General features: G+C 39.5%; 1 protein-coding gene across 1 annotated transcript in view; it reads left to right on the top strand.

Moving 5' to 3' along the window:
- LOC149797840 (RNA-binding protein 26-like) overlaps nt 1–20,358 on the top strand; it is a 107,710-nt gene that overhangs the window by 9,488 nt on the left and 77,864 nt on the right. The window contains exon 4 of the mRNA XM_089962855.1: nt 6,019–6,116. Coding sequence (XP_089818981.1) covers nt 6,019–6,116 — 98 coding nt within the window. The remainder of the gene's footprint in view (nt 1–6,018; nt 6,117–20,358) is intronic.

The following is a 20,358-nucleotide window of genomic DNA, read 5'->3' as shown; positions in this document are numbered from 1 at the left end:
AAATGACATGAGCCAGTCTTTTCCTTTTGAGGGTACATACAGTGAGAAAAAGCCTCATATCATGGCTATATGTTTCTGTATACAGTTGATTCACAAGATGTATGCAAGGTTATGGCTGCTGTTGTAGTATAGCTTGATGCCATCTCTAGCCAGTTACTGGACAAAGCCATTATTTTTACAGCAATAATTAGTTATACTCTAATCTTTTAACCTGAGTGGTATTCTCTTACGCAGCCAACCCTTCTGCACTGAGACAGTGGCCATATAAGACTTGTGGCCTTTCCAGAGGGGGACTGTATTTGTGAGAAGTTTATGTATGTAGTAAGTGTGATGACTCAATGGTCATAAGCTAAATAATAGAAAGATGCATAGCCAACAAGTTTTGTAAAACTTTACAAATAATTATCAAAGTTATAAAATGCAAATTTAAGAGGAACAAAGAATTGTATGAATTGAATCCAAAAAATCCTAAAAAGTCCTCAGGTCCAAAAGAATTGAATGTTCTGAATGAATTTCAGATAAAGATCCCTTGAACGTACTGGTCTAGGAACAGTCCTGATGTATCAAAATGAACACTTCGTAATTCCAGTGAATATTCTAAACAAATGTTTTGTCACAAATATTATCTCAACACCACATTAAATATTTGTGAAGACTGATGTAACAACAAGAACATAACAGATAAGATTGTCCATCAAATTTGACAGCTCCACATACTTATATACAAGCATAAGAGGCAAAAACACATTTTGTTCCTACTAGCTATGTGACATTTTGCAAATATCCCATATAAAAGAACCTTCCTGCCAATGGGAAATAGCTTAATTCTTCTAAGAACCCACCTGACTCCACCAGCCAGTGAAAAATTACCCCAAAGTTCTCAATGGGTTTTATTATCAATATTGTTATTAATAAATACATACAACACCTATTTATAGATCCTATGCAATCTTCACTCTTATTATTTTAAAATAGAACTTTATACCCATGTACAAAATTTAACTGTCAAATATCTTGTTTATAGATGATCATTACAATTTACAGTCAGGAACAAAAATTACACATAATGTAAATACAATTATGTACCAAGAGTTAGAAAAAAATATAGATATACATAACAAGAAAGCTGCATGCAACTTAAATGCACTCAGTATCTTCATTTAAAAGTAACATTATTAAAAGGTTTTTCTGTCTTATGAAACTTATTTCAAGTGAACATACATTAATAGTTCCTGATTTATAAGTGTGAAATGCAAGTGAGATATTGTTAGTATGCTCATTGCAAAACCATTCAAAAATGTCATTTAAAGCTTGGTATAAGCATTGCTTGGCATTTAGAATCGTTCTCTTTCCATTTACTCCATTTTGTTATTGCTGCATAGTCCTCTCATGTATCTGTTATGGTGTTTAGTCTTTCCAACATCAAGTTTTGCAAACTCTTGAACAACTTTAACTTTTTCTTTAGAAGCTGTAAATTTCAGTTTACGTGATGAGATGTTAAGGTTTTGTGCTAGTTTATTCATATGTTGCTAATTGTACAGTACTGCAGTTTAATCATGCAGATGAAACATTTGTGTTGTAGACAAAGTGTTTTATTTATAAAATAAGTGATACATGTACTGTTAAAGGATTTTTCTGGTACCCTGTTTTGTTCAGGGTTAATTTCACTATGTGTGAATCCACAGAAGCTGTATTTAGCCCATGTTGACTATGCTATAATCTTGACAGTGAAGTCCGGTCATGATTATCAAAGATAAGAACTTGACATCCCAAAACTGTCACAATGCTGTTGAACTCATTTCCTGTAAACTCTGTGTTTATTGATAATGATAATAACTGTAGCAGTACATGTTAAAATTTACATTAGCCAACATTTCTTTCAGTAAAGAAAATCTGACATCAGGAAACATACATCGATAGAGAAAATCAGATGACCTACCTTACCATATGAATAAAAGATTAGTTCTGGACATGTATTAAAATAATGTGGCCATTTGTGAGGGTGCAGATTTGACATTTTTTGCCTAAAATGCTGGTTGCATGCCAGGTCAAAGGGGTGGTCTCCCATGAGGTATACTTTTTGTATACAAATGCAGCATGGGTTCTGTTGATGGGGGAACTGTATAAGATGGGGACCATTGTACACTGAAACCTCATTAAAAAATTATCTTTAGTGATTCACATTCCACCTTGAAAGTCATAATTGGACAACCAATAAATATCTTGACTGTTACATAGTAATGAAAGTTTGAAAAAAGTAATCTGTATTGTTGGTTGTCAGGTCACATTGGTATGAAGGGTAATGAATGTACAGATAAGGCAATCAGACTTAACTTCAACTTTGGTTGTTTTGTCATTGTCACATTTTAATGCTGGTATAGAGAATACATTCTTCATTCTTGTTTAAAATAAATATTCAAGGAGAAATCTAGATCAGAAAACAATCGAGAGCCTGTAAAAGTGTGAAACTTTATAACCGCAATATATGTCAGCAGTGGTCACACGTCAGTGATCTTGTGAATGAAATTTTAAATGCTTGTGGAATTGATTGTTTTTTAATAAATCTTTGCAGTGAACTTCCTTCTTCCTTGAATTGTTACACACTGGTTTGCATTAATTACTCACAATGGCTCAATAGTATATTTTCTTTCCTGCCTCATTCTCAGAAATGACCTGCTTAGCTGTAAAATAGTGCTCAAGTATTTACTTTTATTCACAGTTTATACCCCAGGGGTGTAAAACTGAGGCTAAAATACAACCTTGGTGTCAGAACTGGGGGTCAAAAATGTACTGACAACTTTTCCTGTGACTCGTATTTTTTTAAAGCTTGAAATAGGATATTGCACAACATACTCTAACTCTCTCTCTCTCTCTCTAAACTAACATGCACAATTAACAAACTAATGCATTGTCCACTTTTAACAGTCTCTTTATAATCCTTTTGAAGCAATATTATAGACCAACACATTACATATAAGCCAATACAAAAAGCCTCATAAATCTTTTTAACCAGATGGCAGTTAATTTACTGTCATAACATGTGCACATCAGCCTCATTGTACTTAGTTCTAGAACAAATTTATCCAAAAATCAAGGAGGCTAGTGATTCATCTTGTTTCTAATAAGTTACACTTGAGATCTTTCTTTTATTGCAGCAAAGTTAAAAACCAACAAAATCTGCATTGACCCCCAGACTTTGTAATCCAAATAGATGCATTTGTCTCAGCAAGTTTACTGATTTCTTTGTGAAAAAATGTCTTGGGTTATAATGTGTTCTCCAGATATCTTGTGGCGAACGAGGGCGGATTTTTTAAAATTCTTAAATCCTGTCACAATAGGATTATTTACTTTTGCAGTCTGCAAAATGACACGATCAGAAGTCACACCAGTAATCCTAATGGATGTGCCACATTCCAGTCAGGGAATTATTTTCTCCATTTTTCATTATAGTTAGATCCACAGTTACTCTTTTGTGTTCTGCTTCTTTCACTTTTTTTGCTAATGATTCTTATTGCACGATGTTTTAATCTGGAGGTCACTTTCTAGTGCAACAAGCATTGAGGTTAAACATCAGGATGACATTTTGCTGAGCTCAATGGAAATTGCATGAGAGCTCGCAAGAGATGGGGAAGCCACTCTGTCATAACTAAAGCTGTACCGATTAATCAGCCATACTCATAATCAGGCAGATTATTTCAGCAATCGGTATCGGCAGAAATAATTGGTGCCGATGTAAACAAATTTCCAAAATATAAATTTAATCATAACATTCATCTTGACATGACTTGAATTTTAAATCAGAATTAAATAGTGGAAATTAAGGAATAAAAATTTGATTTGGGGGTTAATTGAAAGACAATATATTCTTAAAAGTAAATACTTTTTGACACGCTTGTTGTAAACTACCGCTGATTGTCTTCTCACAACAAATTATCAATACCATGCATGCACTCATCCCAATCACAGCAGCCAACCAGCCAAATCAGACCTCGTGTGGCCGTTGAACTTCCAGCATACACATTACAGAGATGGTCCTGGCTTTTAAAAAGTTGTAGCAAAAAATCGCCAGTCTCAGTAATTTGTTGCAAATTTTCAAGAAATGTCGCCAGAATAACTCAATAAGTAGTGAATATTTTTCCAATACTATTAATGTAATAGGCAGTGCAAATTGAAAAAGATGGTATAGTTATTACTTTATTGAAAACGAGCAATACAGCCATAATATTACAAAATAAATCATTACATGACTGTTTTGCACTACTTCCATGGTCTTTGCATTGCACATCACCATTAGTGCATAGGTCTAACTGTTGTCACCTGAATTAAATGTATTATCAAATGTAAAGTATCTACTTTCCTACAGTCTCACTTTTTTTAATAGAAACATCAGGTATTAAGGAAATCTATATTATGTATATTATTTTCGAAATAATAGTTTTGTAAGAGACATTTTAATACTAAAACCCTATGATCCTACTTTGCAATGTAAGATAAGTGACATATAATGTGACCGTCGATTTCATGCATTCAGGAATTAAATGCCTTCCCCCCCCCCCCCTTTATGGCTAGCTTCACAAAGTACATCTCCATCAACTAGGATTTCAGAATATTTTTTTTCTTCTGCACTTTACATGCTTTGCTTGTAGGTGAACTGCTTTCTAAATCCCAGGAATGATCACTGAATGCTGTATATTTTTTCTCGACAAGCAAATTATGATCTCTATTCCCACCAATGAAACTTACATGAGTCAACTTGACCTGGCATTACTGTACCATATATATAAGCATTGATTACCATCATTAAATTAAAAGAAGGAATCAAGAAACATAGCACAGAGAGCATATGTGCCTCCAAAAAACTAATTCGGAATAAATATGTTATTTAGTAAAGAGTTTTATTTGCATATATGAGTTAACAATAAGAAATAAAGGTGGAATATAAAATGTGGGAAATAGTTATCACACGTATGGTAGCTTGAGAACACATTTGAACTATTTACATAAATCCGCACCCATTTTAGGCATTTTTAGTTATAATAAAAATAGGGCATGGTTTACTTGTCAATCAAATGCTAGTGCTTTCACTAACTGTAGAACAGGCAGTTTCTTGAAATAATCGGTCTCGGGATCAGTATCAGCAATTTTAATATTCGGTTAATTGCGGTATCGGCATAATTGGCATAAAGTGACATTGGTACAGCTTTAGTCATAACATTGTCTATGCTAGTCTGGTTCCTTATTTTGTATGTTCCTTGCATTGCACTCCGTTTTACGAATAGAGGAGTGCAACGCAGGGAGTAAACAATGCCGGAACCAGTCAGTGCCTATGCTGGAAGTATACATGATGCCACCCTTATCCATTGCATTGGATATTAAATAAATCCTGATCGCATTATGTAAATCCTTTATGCCAAAACAATGCACGGCAAAAAAATGTGTGCATCAATTTTCTCCAGGGTGCGCCTGTAACACAAATGTGCGTAAAGGGAAACACTCTATTCAGCACAAGACATGAAATCTTGAGCATCCATTTGCTCCATAAATAACAAATAATAGGAACTACAAGATCATGACACAAAAATGAATGACCATTGTGAGTTAAATTTTGAAATCTGTTGGGGATACAGATCATATAAATTTGAGAATTTTCTACACAAAAAAACAACACTGCTGCATATAAATAGGCTAAGAGACCATTTGTGCATTGTAGACCTACATGTACTTTATGGTTGATATATATACTGTGATGCCAGTCTGCCATGAAATAAGGTTACTATTACTAAAAGTATAAGAGCATTTGACATGTCACGAAAAACTGCCGAACAAAATTTTACCAACTTTACAGAAGTCATTGTGGCATGATGGACAAATGATGCAAACATGTCATCCAGTATGGATTAAATTGAAAAAATGAGAGACCATATGACAGTTGTTTACATAGTGCAAGCAGTCAAATTCATTGGGCAGAATTTCTACATAAAGCATTCTACTGAACCAGATTTCTTTTTACCCCCAAAGGATGCCAAACCAGAGGAGGTAAAAGTCCAGCCAATAAAAGATGAGGGGGAGCCCAGGCAGATACAGTCTAATAGTCCCAAGTTGCGCAGTAAAGAACTGTGAGTATATTCAAATCCAGTTAATTTGAAAATGGTCATATTTCTGAAGTGGTTTATATGTATCCTTCCTAAAAAGCATAGATAAAACAGGTAACATCTTTCAAATGGTGCCTGTTGTTTCTTCAATATGTTTTTTTAAAAAAAACATTTTCATTTGCTGCTATTTTGTAGCTATACTGGTCATGGACCAGAAAAATTAATGGGATGGTCTGTTTTCTGGTCATCCATCTGTTAGGGACATGTTTATTATTGCTACTCCCTCTAACCTACTTGGATTGCCATGAAACTTTTTACCCATGTTCATTTCTTGGTCTAGCTGGTGTTTGCACAAAAAAGAATTCTTATGATGTCTAGTTGGTCCTAAATGATGGGTTGCTCTGATGTCCATGATTGCTGGCATGGCAGCATCTTGAAAACTTGTTATAGCAAGCAAAAAGTAATATTGCCATGGGATTTTCACTTCAAGAATTCTTCTTATGTCATATCAACATTATGCTTTCACCAAGATTTCTTATGTTTAGTTTGGTACTAAATAGAAATGGTGCCTATCTGGTATTGAATGTGGCAACTATGGCATCCATCATAAAAATCTTGTTGTTATTACTCCGTCAAAATGGAAAGTCATATCAATATGGGGTTTCTTCCAGAAGATTTCTTATGATGCCTTGTTGGTCCTAAATAAAAATGGTGCAAAGCTGGCATTCAGCATCTCCACAACAGGAGCCAATTTGAAGATCTTGTTATTGCTGAAAACAATCAAAAATGGTTTGAACACTCAGTATTTGAAAGATAGGAATGGTCTTAGCATGAATTTTGGGAAATTATTTATAGCCACTAGAGTGTCTTTCCCTTGAGGAATTCATGTTTAAACTGTTGTTGAACTTGATGTTTTGAATTCGACTTGTATTTGTGTTTTACATTCTTTTTCTTTGACAATGTTGCCTGTGAAGTCTTTAAAGTCTGTATTTATACTCCTGTAATTAATGAATGTTTTATCCTATCCTGCACACCATTTCAATTTTGATGGGTTCATTCCTATTTTGTAACCTGATTATGCTGTTAAGATCAGTATTGTCAGATTCAAAATTTTGATCTGATAAAATTTTGTAGATTTAAGCTGCAGTTTTGATGCAAGTAGATCTAGATTAATGAAATGCTTGTAATGACTGAGTGGAATTCTTTTCTGAAAGCATGCCAGAGCACTTTGATTACAAAAGTGACTAATTTTGAATAGTCTTAGCTAGATCGGCTAGGTGCACTGATTCACCTGAGATAGTTGAAGAAAGCTATTAAAATGAACATCTAAAGCATGGCTTGTTACAAAAATGATGACCGCTCCGGTGGCTAGAGTGTCCACCTTGGATGCAGGAGGTCATGGGTTCGTTCCCTGACCATGTCATACCAAAGACTTATAAAAATGGTACTAACAACAGCATTAAGAGGTTAGTGTTAGGACTGGTCGGCCTGGTATCAGGATAATGTGACGGGGGGGGGGGGGGGGACATGATGCTACATGTCTGCAGCATGATGCTTCAGTGCTATATATCACTATAAGCTGCCACACTGCTGTCATCGTAGTGATATGACTGAAACATTGTTAAAGCTACATTAAAAAATCCAAATCACACACACATACACACACACAAATATTGCACTTGACATCAGGATTGAATGAAAACTAGTTGTGTGGTCATTTCTTGACAGGCTTCTGTGTACCACCTAATGGTAAAGATGATTGCAGAAAACAGGTTTCAGCCCAAAAGTATTTTAGTCCAGAAGTATTTTGAATCAGTGAGGTTCAATTCTTGAAATAAATTTGACAAACAATTGGAAGTATGCACTTCAATTAATAAGTTAGGATTACAATTTTTTTTCAAGCCCGACATTTTCACATTGGTAAGGGTTGGAACTGTAGCAAGTCAAAGTAATCCTAGTCTTTTACTCTGTTAACTGTATGTTTTTTTTTAATCATGCTCTGGTAGAGCTTACAAAATATGGACAAATCTGTCTTTTCATCAGGCATGTAAGGAACCTGGAGTGGTATTAATTTGTCATGTACCTGCCACAAGGTGGAGTGTATCTTATAATGTTTTCCATCTATCTGTTTTATAATTTTGTCTTAACACAATAACCCGAGTTAGAGTGAAAATAATTTCACACACAATAACTAGAGTTTACTTTCACAAAATAACGAGTTCTTCACTTCATTGCCAAACTTTCTGAATGGTTTGTACTTTGGGTAAGAAAGAATCAGTTCAGGGGTTAAAAGATCAAAGGTCACTGGCTGAGAGAATGAAAACAGTTTTTGCACAATAACTCAGGTTCCTTACCATCTAAATTGACCAGGCTGTATAGTTGTTTTGCACTTGGGGTAAGGAAGTACCCTATTATTAATTTTTTAGGTCAAGGTCATTGTGCCAAGAAGAAAGAAAATTATTTTTGCATAACTATAGTTATACATAGTCTTCAGTCACTAAACTTTCCAGAGGGCTTGTACTTCGTGTAAGGAAGATTCCTATTAATTTTGGGGCCAAAAGTAAAAGGTAAAGGTCACTATGACCAAAAAAACTATTACAATTGTTCCAGTATATCAACATCAGTTCCACATCATAGACCTAGACTCAACATTGAGAATGGCTTGCACTTGGTAATAAAGAAGCCTATTGATTTTTGAGTCAAAAGGTCATGGTCACTGTGATGAAAAGAAGAAAAATGGTTTATATACAAAAAATTAAGATATCAGCCACATACATTCACCAAAGCTTAGAATATTTAGTGAGAACATTATGTGGGAGGCTTTACAACATATTTGCTTATTTTTCTTAGGTTTTATAAATTCATGATTTTGAGCAGCAACAAAATCCATGAAAAATTTGTAAAACCAGTGTTATTGTTGTAGACAGGTTCTATATTAGGCAGGATCTGCACCTATTATATGCTATTTTTTCTCTGCTTTACATTGTCAGAATTGTTCAGTATTTTACGATATTGAACACATGTGTACTTCGTATTGCACTCACAAGTGCCCATTCGTGTATTAGGAACTACTTTGTAAACAAATCATGTACACTCATGGTTGATTAAATTTGTTTCTGAATGAACTAAAGTAGATGTTTGCGTGGACCGCCACATACCAGCTGCTTTGCCACATTCCATGTTTTTTGTGATACATTGTTTTGGAATTAGGCTTGCGATAGATGCAGATTTCATAAAATTGCTGGGTCCCTACAAATGACATGCAAGTGACAAGGCATAAACTGTCTTTAGCTGGTGATAAGAATGCCAAAAAATATACTTACAGTTTTACATTATGAATTTCCTCAAAATGTTCTTTCTCTGTTCTGCAAATCCGAATTACATGAGCCATGTTATAGGTTCTCAAGCTTGATTACACATTTTGAAATTGTTCTGTAATTTCGACTATATTCCAAGTGCAATTACATCCTCCTTACTGCACTTAAAATGAAATAAACATTATATTCCATAGCGTCTTTTTGATAATTGCAATTGAAAGACTTCATATTTTACCCACATTATGATTTCAAACATTGAATGACAGAACAAAAACACACTTGCAGATGTCAACGCACTGGTGAAACCTGATGTACTTTAGAATTGGCACAGATAAATCCAGTCCATAATCACAGAATTGTGGAGGATCGACAAAAGTACAAAAATCTGTTCATTCCAGATCAAAAGGAAAAGTTTTTGCAGGGTGCATTCATTCACAGTGTGACTCCAGATTTCAATTTTAAGTAGACCAAAACACGATTTTCTTTGAAAGTTATGTCTAGTGCGCGACTAAGTTCATATTTTTCTGGGCAGAGTTATGTGTGCATTAATAATGTTGTTGTTGTTTAGTGATGAATCTGCGATTGTGTATTTAGTTTGGAATATGTCATACATTTAGTTACTTTTTTTTCTTGTAGTTTATTTTTGTTTATATAATTAAGCCTTAGATGGAATAAGAAAATGAGCATTTAATGAATAGGTTACTCCATTTGTATGGGAAAATATGAACTCGTTTTGTCGGATGGATATACTGCACTCCTCAGCTTATCAAATAGTTGGTACACTTTACCTTCATTGTGTGCAATTTAATATTTTGATATGTAAACATGGTAACATTTCACTTTTTGAGAATCTGATTGGTCCAGGATAGCCCAGGCAATTTTTATGCAGTTTTCTAATTACTGTTTGGCAATTTTCCTTGTCTTACATTCAACAGCCTTTTAAGTTTTTAATATTTGAGCCTCTTTTCAATCGATTGCTGAAGGGGCATTGGGGCGTAAAATGATTATGTTGTGGGGTTTAACGCCATTTTTCAGCACACGATAGGCTATGCATGGTGGCCAGTAATAATGGTGGAGGAAGAACCCAGGAAGAACCACTGACCCACGAGAGGCTACTGGCAAGCTTTCTCACATACCCCCATTGGCCAAATTCTAGACTCAAACCCACGCAGAGGTGAGATGGCAGTGATCCGTAACAGAGGGTGCTTTAGACCACTTGGCCACTCGGGTCCCCTAAAATGATTATGTCTGCTGGATTATGGTAAATTTACCCCACAAGAACTCATTACAAATGGAATTATGAGTAACGGTTAATGAATAGAGGATTGGATGCTCCAAAACCTTTCCCGCACTGTATCATTTACAAGCATGATTCAGATGTCATCCTCTAGAAATAAATAAACTCCTGTCTCTTTTCAAAAGAATTCTGACAAATACTGGTTTCCGAACTGACAGTTATTCAACCACAGCATTCTTCCAAATTAAATAATATGTAGATATTCAGTCACAGAAACATCTAATGAGTTAATAACCATAGCCAACTGAATGTATATAAGCACTGACAAATCACAAATCTCAGTAATACTTCTACTTATTATATGTTTATTTTTTCCCCTGTTAACTTTACATTGTCAGAATCGTTCAGTATTACCTGATACTGAACTCGCATGACAGTACACATATAGCATTCACGTGCATAAAGGAACTACTTTCTATTGTAAACAAACAATGGATGCAGACGCCAACACTTTTGATTTGTACACAAATCATGTACACTTGCGTAAGAGGCTCTTTACGTTGTGGCTGTTTAAATTTGTTTCTGAATGAACTAAAACAGATGTTTCGTGGACTGCCACATATCAGCTGTTTTGGCACATTCCGCATTGATACAATGTTATGGATTTAGGCTAGCTACAGTATATATAACAGATGCAAGATAATGTCCTTACAAATAACATACAAGTGACAAGTCATATACTCTCTTCTTTAGCTGGTGATAAGAATGGCAAAATAAAATATTCTTACATTTTACCTCCTGAATTTCCTCAAAATGTATTTTCTTAATTCTGCAAATCCAAATTACATGAGCCATGTCATAGGTTTTCAATCTGGATTACACATCTCAAAATTTTGCTGTAATTTGGATGATAAATGCAATTGAATCCTCCTTACTGCACTCAAAATGAAATAAGCATTAAATTCCATAGCGTCTTTTTGTTAATTGCAATTGAAAGACTTCATATTTTTCCCACATTATGATTTCAAACATTCAATGACAGAAACAGAAACACATTTGCAGATGTAAACACGCTTCTCCCCACCGCTTCAATCTGATGTATTTCATGTATAATTTGCACAGATGAATCCAGTCCAAAATCACAAACTTTCGTCAGATTGAAACAAAATACCAGAATATATTCATTCCATATCAAATGGAAAAGTTGTTGCAATGCGTATTCATTCACAATATGACTGCAAATTTCAATTTTAACTAGACATGCCATTTTCTTTCAAAAGTTATGTCGAGCGCGCGACTAAGTTCAAATTTATCTGGGCAGAGTTATGTGTGCATTAATAATGATGTTATTGTGTAGTGACAAATCTGCGCTTGTGTACACCACTCCCACGATAACTCGCACACATCGGGGTCCAGAAACATCGACCACACTGTAAGTGAGGCGCGAGTTATCGAGGGACCTATAAAATAAGCCCAAAACCAATAAAGTGATTGATGACATAACGGAAAAATAAGGAGGGGGTAGGCAGATTATACTGTTGAATACTCACTTTATAATCGTTCTGAGATTAACTGTTAATAAATATCTCTTCATAACGGTGTACTTTATTATTTTCTCATAGGACAACATTAATTTCAGGATAAATTAAGTATATTGAGGCGATCATCAAAAACATTATTCCACATGGTTTCCGTTCGCTGAACATGTGTACCACTTCACGCATTGTGTACTACGTCACTAATTTTTATGTTGAATTGGATACATTCTAGTTTTATTGTTTGATCCATATGAGATGTTTTTTTATATATGTGGCGTTCTGTCGTATTGGGGTGGGGTTCTCCCAATATAATTTAATTAAATTAAATTGAAAGTTCCACCCTGGCTCGTTAGGTTAGAAAGTTAAATTAGTGATGATGTAGATTTACAGCTCTGAGTCCCCAGTCAGCAATGCCGACGGTTAAATTATAGAGAACACGAAGATGAAATTCAATCAATAACAATTTAATAAATGTGATAATTTAAAAACAATAACTTCCAATCACTCGTCTTTCCCTCGACCAAGTGACAGCCTAATTCATCCCGTGATTACAGTGTGAGTTCGATTTTCCCCCTGTCCTTGCATCTACTCATCTATTCCCGCTGATTCTTCCTTCTTTCCGTTCCTCTAACTCCTCCTTTGTCTGTTTCCCTCTCTACTATCTCCTCCTCCAGTTTCGCTCCAGACTTCAACTTCTCCTTTCTTCTCCTTTCCCTTTCTATTATCTCCTCCTCCAATTCCGCTCCCAGACTTCAACTTCTCCCTCTTCTTCCCTCCTTTCCTCCGTCTCTCTATCCAAGACAATGGGACCAAACTTTAACTGGTCTGTCCCTCAAAGCTTCCTGTGAAAAACCACAAGGCGTTAACAAATGTTTAATCGAACCTCACCTCACACTATAACGACAATTAACCATCAGACAGCTGTCACTGTTTCGGCCACGCATGCATACACATCGAAATTCCCACACACTTCTTGCAGGGTAAACAATGGCGTAATAACACAGTATCAGCAAATTGTTATACAGACATCAATACATTGCGTCACGTCAGTATATACACATATATATTTAATCTCATCGTACTACAATCTGACAAAATCAGACGCATGTCTGTACATTACAAATATTCAACAATGGCAAAATCTATAATCATATGAACATATGTGTTAGTCTACTATAAAATACCCACATAGTAAATTACAATATTAACTCTTACGACGGCAGGCAAGCTATATAATTCTTTACAAATATCAACTCATTTCTTCAAAATATGCAAACATATTAACAAAACAAAGTAATTCTTCGTACTGCGATTCTAGTACTAATAAAGTATACATACAACCTACAATTAAAATGCAGTCGCATTCCACAAAGACCGAACAAATATCTACTGACCTTTTGAAGCTTTCTGTACTTAGACCTTCCCGCTCTAAGATTTTCCCGCCAATAACGAATGGCTATTCGGAGTTATGCTAACCTCTTCTCTGGGTAATTTCTCTCAGCGAACTAACTTTTGCCGGAAAATGCAGGGATATCATTCTACCCAAATCAAGGTCTCCCCCCCCCCATCTCGATTCTGATTGGGTGGCGCTGTGCCCCTGTCCAATCGTCTTAGCAGCCAGTTCAACCTGTCTGTCTGTTTGCAGGGGAAAGAAGTTAGGACACTCCCACTTCTTCAGGCAATTTCTTTTGATCTTGGAAACATTTCGACACCTAGGTGATAATTGGCTGTCTGTGACTTCGCATCTCCAATGTCCGGTCCGTCGATTCTAGCCACAACAATCTTACATAACGGATTAGTGCTAGCCTTCAGCAATGTTCGACATCAAACAATGACCCGTCAGAATTGCCTTGATTATACATGTTTCAAACTGGGCTACTCTGGGTCGGGGTAAACATGACACCCCCCCACGCTTGAGAATAAAATCGGGATTTTATTCCCTCAAAATTACTTCAAATGCAATGGCATTAATATACGAAATAAAGAACAAAATTATCGCGACACTACACACTGAGTATGAACATGAATATATATATATATATATATACAGCGATCTATACCATTCCAGCGCTCCTGCTCATGAAATCGGCGCCTACGTTCTCAGTTCCTTTCACGTGTCTGATCTGCATCTGGTATTGTTGTAAGAACAGCGACCATCGCATCAATCGTCCATTCGACAATTTCGCCTGCGCGAGATACGCGAGTGGTTGGTGGTCGGTCTCCAAGATGAACTTCCGCCCGTATAAGTACCGCTCGAACCATGATATACCGAACACAATTCCGAGGCATTCTCTCTCCGATACGGAGTAGTTCTTCTCGCCAGCTGACAACTTCCGACTGCCGTACGCGACAGGAAAAAGCGTCCCATCGTATTCCTGTAGTAGTACTGCTCCCAGTCCCGTGTCACATGCATCGGTGCGAAGAACGAAGTCTTTTGTCAGATCCGGTAGACAGACAACTGCGTCGGATGTAAGTCTATCCTTCAGCGTTTGGAAAGCATGCTCACACGCATCTGTCCAAATAACCTTAGTCGGGGCACGTTTCTTGGTTAGGTCAGACAACGGTCCCGCAATCGCGCTGAAATTGGCCACATACCTCCGGTAATACCCGGCCAATCCCAGAAATGACCTCACCTCAGTTTTCGTAGCGGGCCGTGCGGCGTTTCTCAGCTGTTCCACCTTCGACTTCTCTGGGGACAGCGTACCTTGGCTCAGGGTATGTCCCAAATAGCCCAATGTCCGGAACTCTAGGTGACATTTGGAAGGGCGAGCTGTCAATCCCGCCTGACGCAGCCGCTCCAAAACGTCAGCTAACAGAGTGAGGTGTTCACCCCACGTCGCTGTGGCTAACAAGAGGTCATCCATGAAGTTGTGGACACCCCTATCGCGCAAGGGTTCCAACAACTTCCGCATCATCCTAGTAAAGACGCTGGGCGCGTTCTGTACCCCGAACGGCATGACCAACCATTGGTAGGTCCCGTCGGGAGTAGCACAAGCTAGCTTTGCCCTATCCTCCTCCCTTACCGGAATTTGCCAATAGCCCTTGGACAAATGCAGCTTGGAGAAATATTTCGCTTTCGACACAGAGGCGAAAATATGTTCCGGGTCAGGTAGCATTTCGACTTGAAATTCTGTCACCTGATTTAGCTTCCGGTAGTCGACACAAAACCGATGGGTGCCGTCCTTCTTCTGCACTAGGACTACTGGAGAGCTGTACGGAGAGTCGGCGGGTTCGATCACTCCCAGAGCCATCATCTGCTCGATCTCCTCCCTTACGAGTTGTCGTTTTGCATGGGGCAAGGGGTAGGGTTTCCGCTAGACTGGCCGGTTATCCACCAACTTTAACCCGAACTCGACAAGCGACGTTCTCCCGGGTATTTCCGTAAGCACATCGGAATACCCGGCCAGCAACGTATCAATCTCTTCCCGCTGCGCCGCAGTCAACATGGGATCGCACTCCACGTCCGAGGGTGTCTCAGCCCTCGTTAACGGACAGCTCGGAACAGTGTTGGCACCTTCCGTATCGCCTTTGGCGTCCTCGGTGACTATCGTGGCGATAACAAAATCGCTGATGGTCTTTCTTTCCTGGTATCTCTTAAGGAGATTGGCATGGTACAATTTCTCCTTCGTTGGTAGCCGTATCCGATATGTTTGACCTCCGACCTTCTCGGTGACAACGTATGGACCCCTCCAGGAAACTTGCAGCTTGTTGTGTTCTTTGGGCAGCAGTAACAACACCTTGTCCCCCACTTCAAACTGGCGTGGTTTTGCGCGCTTGTTGTAATTCTTCGCCTGACGCGCCTTCGCTCGCTTGAGGTTCTCCTGTGTGAGGGAACAAACTTCCTCCAGTTTGTTGCGCAAGTCCGCAACGTATTGGTAGGTGGTGCGTACCTCCTCCACAGCGTGATCGTCCGTCCACAGTTGTCTCAGTATGGCGATTGGGCCACGTACGGTCGTCCCGTACAGGAGTTCAAAGGGAGAGAATCCTAAACTCGCTTGAGGTACTTCCCGGTAGGCGAAAAGCATGGCAGGAATATACCGATCCCAATCCTTGGGGCGGCCTTCGCACAGCTTCTTGAGCGTGTTCTTTAGGGTCCCGTTAAACCGTTCGACCAGTCCGTTACATTGAGGGTGATACGGTGTAGTCGTGAGGTGCTTAATTGACATCAGTCGGTTTACCTATGCCATCACGCGACTCATGAATTGTGTCCCTTGGTCGGTCAGGATCTCGTCGGGCACTCTAACTCTTGACCAAATCCCAAACAGCGCTTCCGCGACGGTTTCCGAATCAATATTACGCAGCGCAACGGCCTCCGGATAGCGTGTAGCGTAGTCTACGACCGTTAAGATATACCGATTTCTGTGCGATGACGCGGGTTTTATCGGTCCGATCAAGTCCATCGCGACGCGTCTAAACGGTTCATCGATAAGGGGTGTACTCCCCAAGGGGACGGGTCGATGATCCGTTTTCGGTGCCATTCTCTGACACTTGTCACAGGAGAGACAGAACCGTTTGACGTCTCCCTGGACCCCTGGCCAGTAGAATCCTTTGACAAGATGGTCACGCGTCTTGGCAATTCCCATGTGTCCACCCATGAGACTCTCGTGCGCGAGTTTCAGCACTTCCCCTCGCTTCTCTTTTGGTACGACGACTTGCTTAAAGTGTTCGTTACCATTCCTGGCGTAGCGATACAAGATCCCCTTCTTGTATGCGAACTTCACCCCGCCATTCGGAGTTTCTCTCTCCGTCCCTGCTGCAGCGTGTTGGTGCAACTGCGCCAGTGTTGCGTCTTCCTGTTGCAGCTTCCTCAGCTCGGCCGGAAGAACGTTACTCACCGGTGTCGATGTAACTTCCATCGGCTTCGCTTTCGTCTGTCGACTCTTGGACCTGGTTTCCACAGCACTCACCGGCATCGGTGTGCAGGTTTCGGGGTTCGGTTGTGGCAACACATAATGACATCCCAGTATGACGTCATGCGACAAACCATCCAAGCATGCAGCTTCAATTTTCCCCTTCACGTACGGTGAATCGAGGTCAATGACAGCCACTGGCAATGAGTCACGCGCGCTGTTCGCGTACTGAACTTCGATTACCTCCCCTGTGTAATCCTCGGGCTTAACGTACTTCTTGTCGACAAGGGCTGGGACGCTACACCCAGTGTCATACAAGATGGTGGCACCTTCTCCGTTGACAGTAGCAGACGCGAGGTTGGCTGGGTTACAGCTTGCCTCCGGCTCGCGCTCCTTCCTAGCGACAGCATTCACCTGGGTCTGCCTGCCCTTGGGACAGTCCCTGGCAATATGCCCCGGGCGCTTGCAGTTGTAACACGTCGGCGGCCCTCGCCGACCTGCAAGTCCCGCTTTCGTGGGTGAGGCCTGTCCAGGTCTATGGTTGGCATCCCTACCTGTAGATCCCCCTCCGACCCTCCCGTTGCCCTGACGGTTACGGACAGCCGGCTCTACCTCAACCACACGGCGCGACTCAGTGGATCGGGGACGGCCCGCACCCCCGGAACCTCCACTTTTTGAGTGTGCCTGCTCGTATCGCTCCGCCATGCTAGCGATCTCTTCGAGCGTCCGGTGCTCTCTCTCTGCTAGAAAGACTGTCAACTCGCGACGGTAAGTACTCAGGACATGTTCCTTGAGTATAACCTCGCGTAGCCCGTCGTACGATCGTTCGACTTCGGCCATCTTCATCCACTTCTCAAATAACCCTCGAACACGGGTGTGGAATTGAGAGTGGGTCTCCGTTGCCTTTTTCGCTGAGTCTCGAAAAAGTTTACGATATGTTTCAGCGGTCAGCCGATAATGGCAGAGAAGGGCCTTTTTGAGCGCATTGTAGTCGTCAGCATCGTCTGCAGCTAAGCCGTGGTAGACTTCACGAGCTGCACCTTGCAAAAAAGCTGAGACATTAATCGCCCAATGTTGTTCAGGAATTTTATGAGCGTGAGCGAGTTTCTCAAACTGAACAAGAAAATCGTTGATAGATTCCTCCTTATCGCTGAACTGCGGCATACTTATCTGGACCATTCGGTGGTCGATGAAAGGTCGTCCAGTCCCTCCAGAACTTGTGCTGGCGTCGTCCCTATCATTGTCTCTAGCCGCTAACCTGACCTTCTCCATTTCAAGAGTATGAGCGAGCTCTCGTTCCTTTGTGGCCGATGATATCCTGGCCAGCTCTTTCTGTGTTTCTCTTTCGGCGGCTATCCGGGCCAGCTCCAGCTCTTTCTGGGTTTCTCTTTCGGCGGCTATCTTGGCCAACTCCAGCTGTCTGTCCGCGGCTATCTTGGCCAGCTCTTGCTCTTGCTCCGCTGCCATCTTAGCCAGCGCCTTCTCCGCTGCTTTTTCTGCCTTCCATTCCTTGATTCTTTCTTCAATAAATGCTGCCAGGCGATCTCCCTCGTAGCCGAGATCTTCCGAACCCATGGCACGGTACTCCTTGATCATTTGCCTTTCTGTAGCCATATTGTTAAACTAATAGGAAGTGATACCTTGTCTCGACCTTACTAACAATGGACAGATATTACAAGTTCCCAGCCAAATACTTACCTGTCGACAACAACTAATTTCATTCAGGTAAGATATTTGCTCGATATTTGCTTCACAATTACTGCAAGTAATTAAAGATCTACCAAACATGCAAATATCAAATATAACAAACACAAGATGAGAAAATCATAAAAATTCAAAATACATAGGATGGAAAATATCTCACACTGTTCACTAATACTTCCTAACAAATAAACTTTTAGATCGTAAAATAATATTTATGTCTAATTCAAATCCCGGACGAAGTGCCCACTGTGGCGTTCTGTCGTATTGGGGTGGGGTTCTCCCAATATAATTTAATTAAATTAAATTGAAAGTTCCACCCTGGCTCGTTAGGTTAGAAAGTTAAATTAGTGATGATGTAGATTTACAGCTCTGAGCCCCCAGTCAGCAATGCCGACGGTTAAATTATAGAGAACACGAAGATGAAATTCAATCAATAACAATTTAATAAATGTGATAATTTAAAAACAATAACTTCCAATCACTCGTCTTTCCCTCGACCAAGTGACAGCCTAATTCATCCCATGATTACAGTGTGAGTTCGATTTTCCCCCTGTCCTTGCATCTACTCATCTATTCCCGCTGATTCTTCCTTCTTTCCGTTCCTCTAACTCCTCCTTTGTCTCTGTTTCCCTCTCTACTATCTCCTCCTCCAGTTTCGCTCCAGACTTCAACTTCTCCTTTCTTCTCCTTTCCCTTTCTATTATATCCTCCTCCAATTCCGCTCCCAGACTTCAACTTCTCCCTCTTCTTCCCTCCTTTCCTCCGTCTCTCTATCCGAAACAACGGGACCAAACTTTAACTGGTCTGTCCCTCAAAGCTTCCTGTGAAAAACCACAAGGCGTTAACAAATGTTTAATCGAACCTCACCCCACACTATAACGACAATTAACCATCAGACAGCTGTCACTGTTTCGGCCACGCATGCATACACATCAAAATTCCCACACACTTCTTGCAGGGTAAACAATGGCGTAATAACACAGTATCAGCGAATTGTTATACAGACATCAATACATTGCGTCACGTCAGTATATACACATATATATTTAATCTCATCGTACTACAATCTGACAAAATCAGACGCATGTCTGTACATTACAAATATTCAACAATGGCAAAATCTATAATCATATGAACATATGTGTTAGTCTACTATAAAATACCCACATAGTAAATTACAATATTAACTCTTACGACGGCTGGCAAGCTATATAATTCTTTACAAATATCAACTCATTTCTTCAAAATATGCAAACATATTAACAAAACAAAGTAATTCTTCGTACTGCGATTCTAGTACTAATAAAGTATACATACGACCTACAATTAAAATGCAGTCGCATTCCACAAAGACTGAACAAATATCTACTGACCTTTTGAAGCTTTCTGTACTTAGACCTTCCCGCTCTAAGATTTTCCCGCCAATAACGAATGGCTATTCGGAGTTACGCTAACCTCTTCTCTGGGTAATTTCTCTCAGCGAACTAACTTTTGCCGGAAAACGCAGGGATATCATTCTACCCAAATCAAGGTCTCCCCCCATCTCGATTCTGATTGGGTGGCGCTGTGCCCCTGTCCAATCGTCTTAGCGGCCAGTTCAACCTGTCTGTCTGTTTGCAG

This window comes from Sinohyriopsis cumingii, chromosome 6 (assembly GCF_028554795.1).
Source record: "Sinohyriopsis cumingii isolate HCF-2022 chromosome 6, ASM2855479v2, whole genome shotgun sequence".
Taxonomy (NCBI): domain Eukaryota; kingdom Metazoa; phylum Mollusca; class Bivalvia; order Unionida; family Unionidae; genus Sinohyriopsis; species Sinohyriopsis cumingii.
The sequence above is the reverse complement of the archived record's forward strand: the minus strand, read 5'-3'. Positions and strand labels throughout refer to the sequence as shown.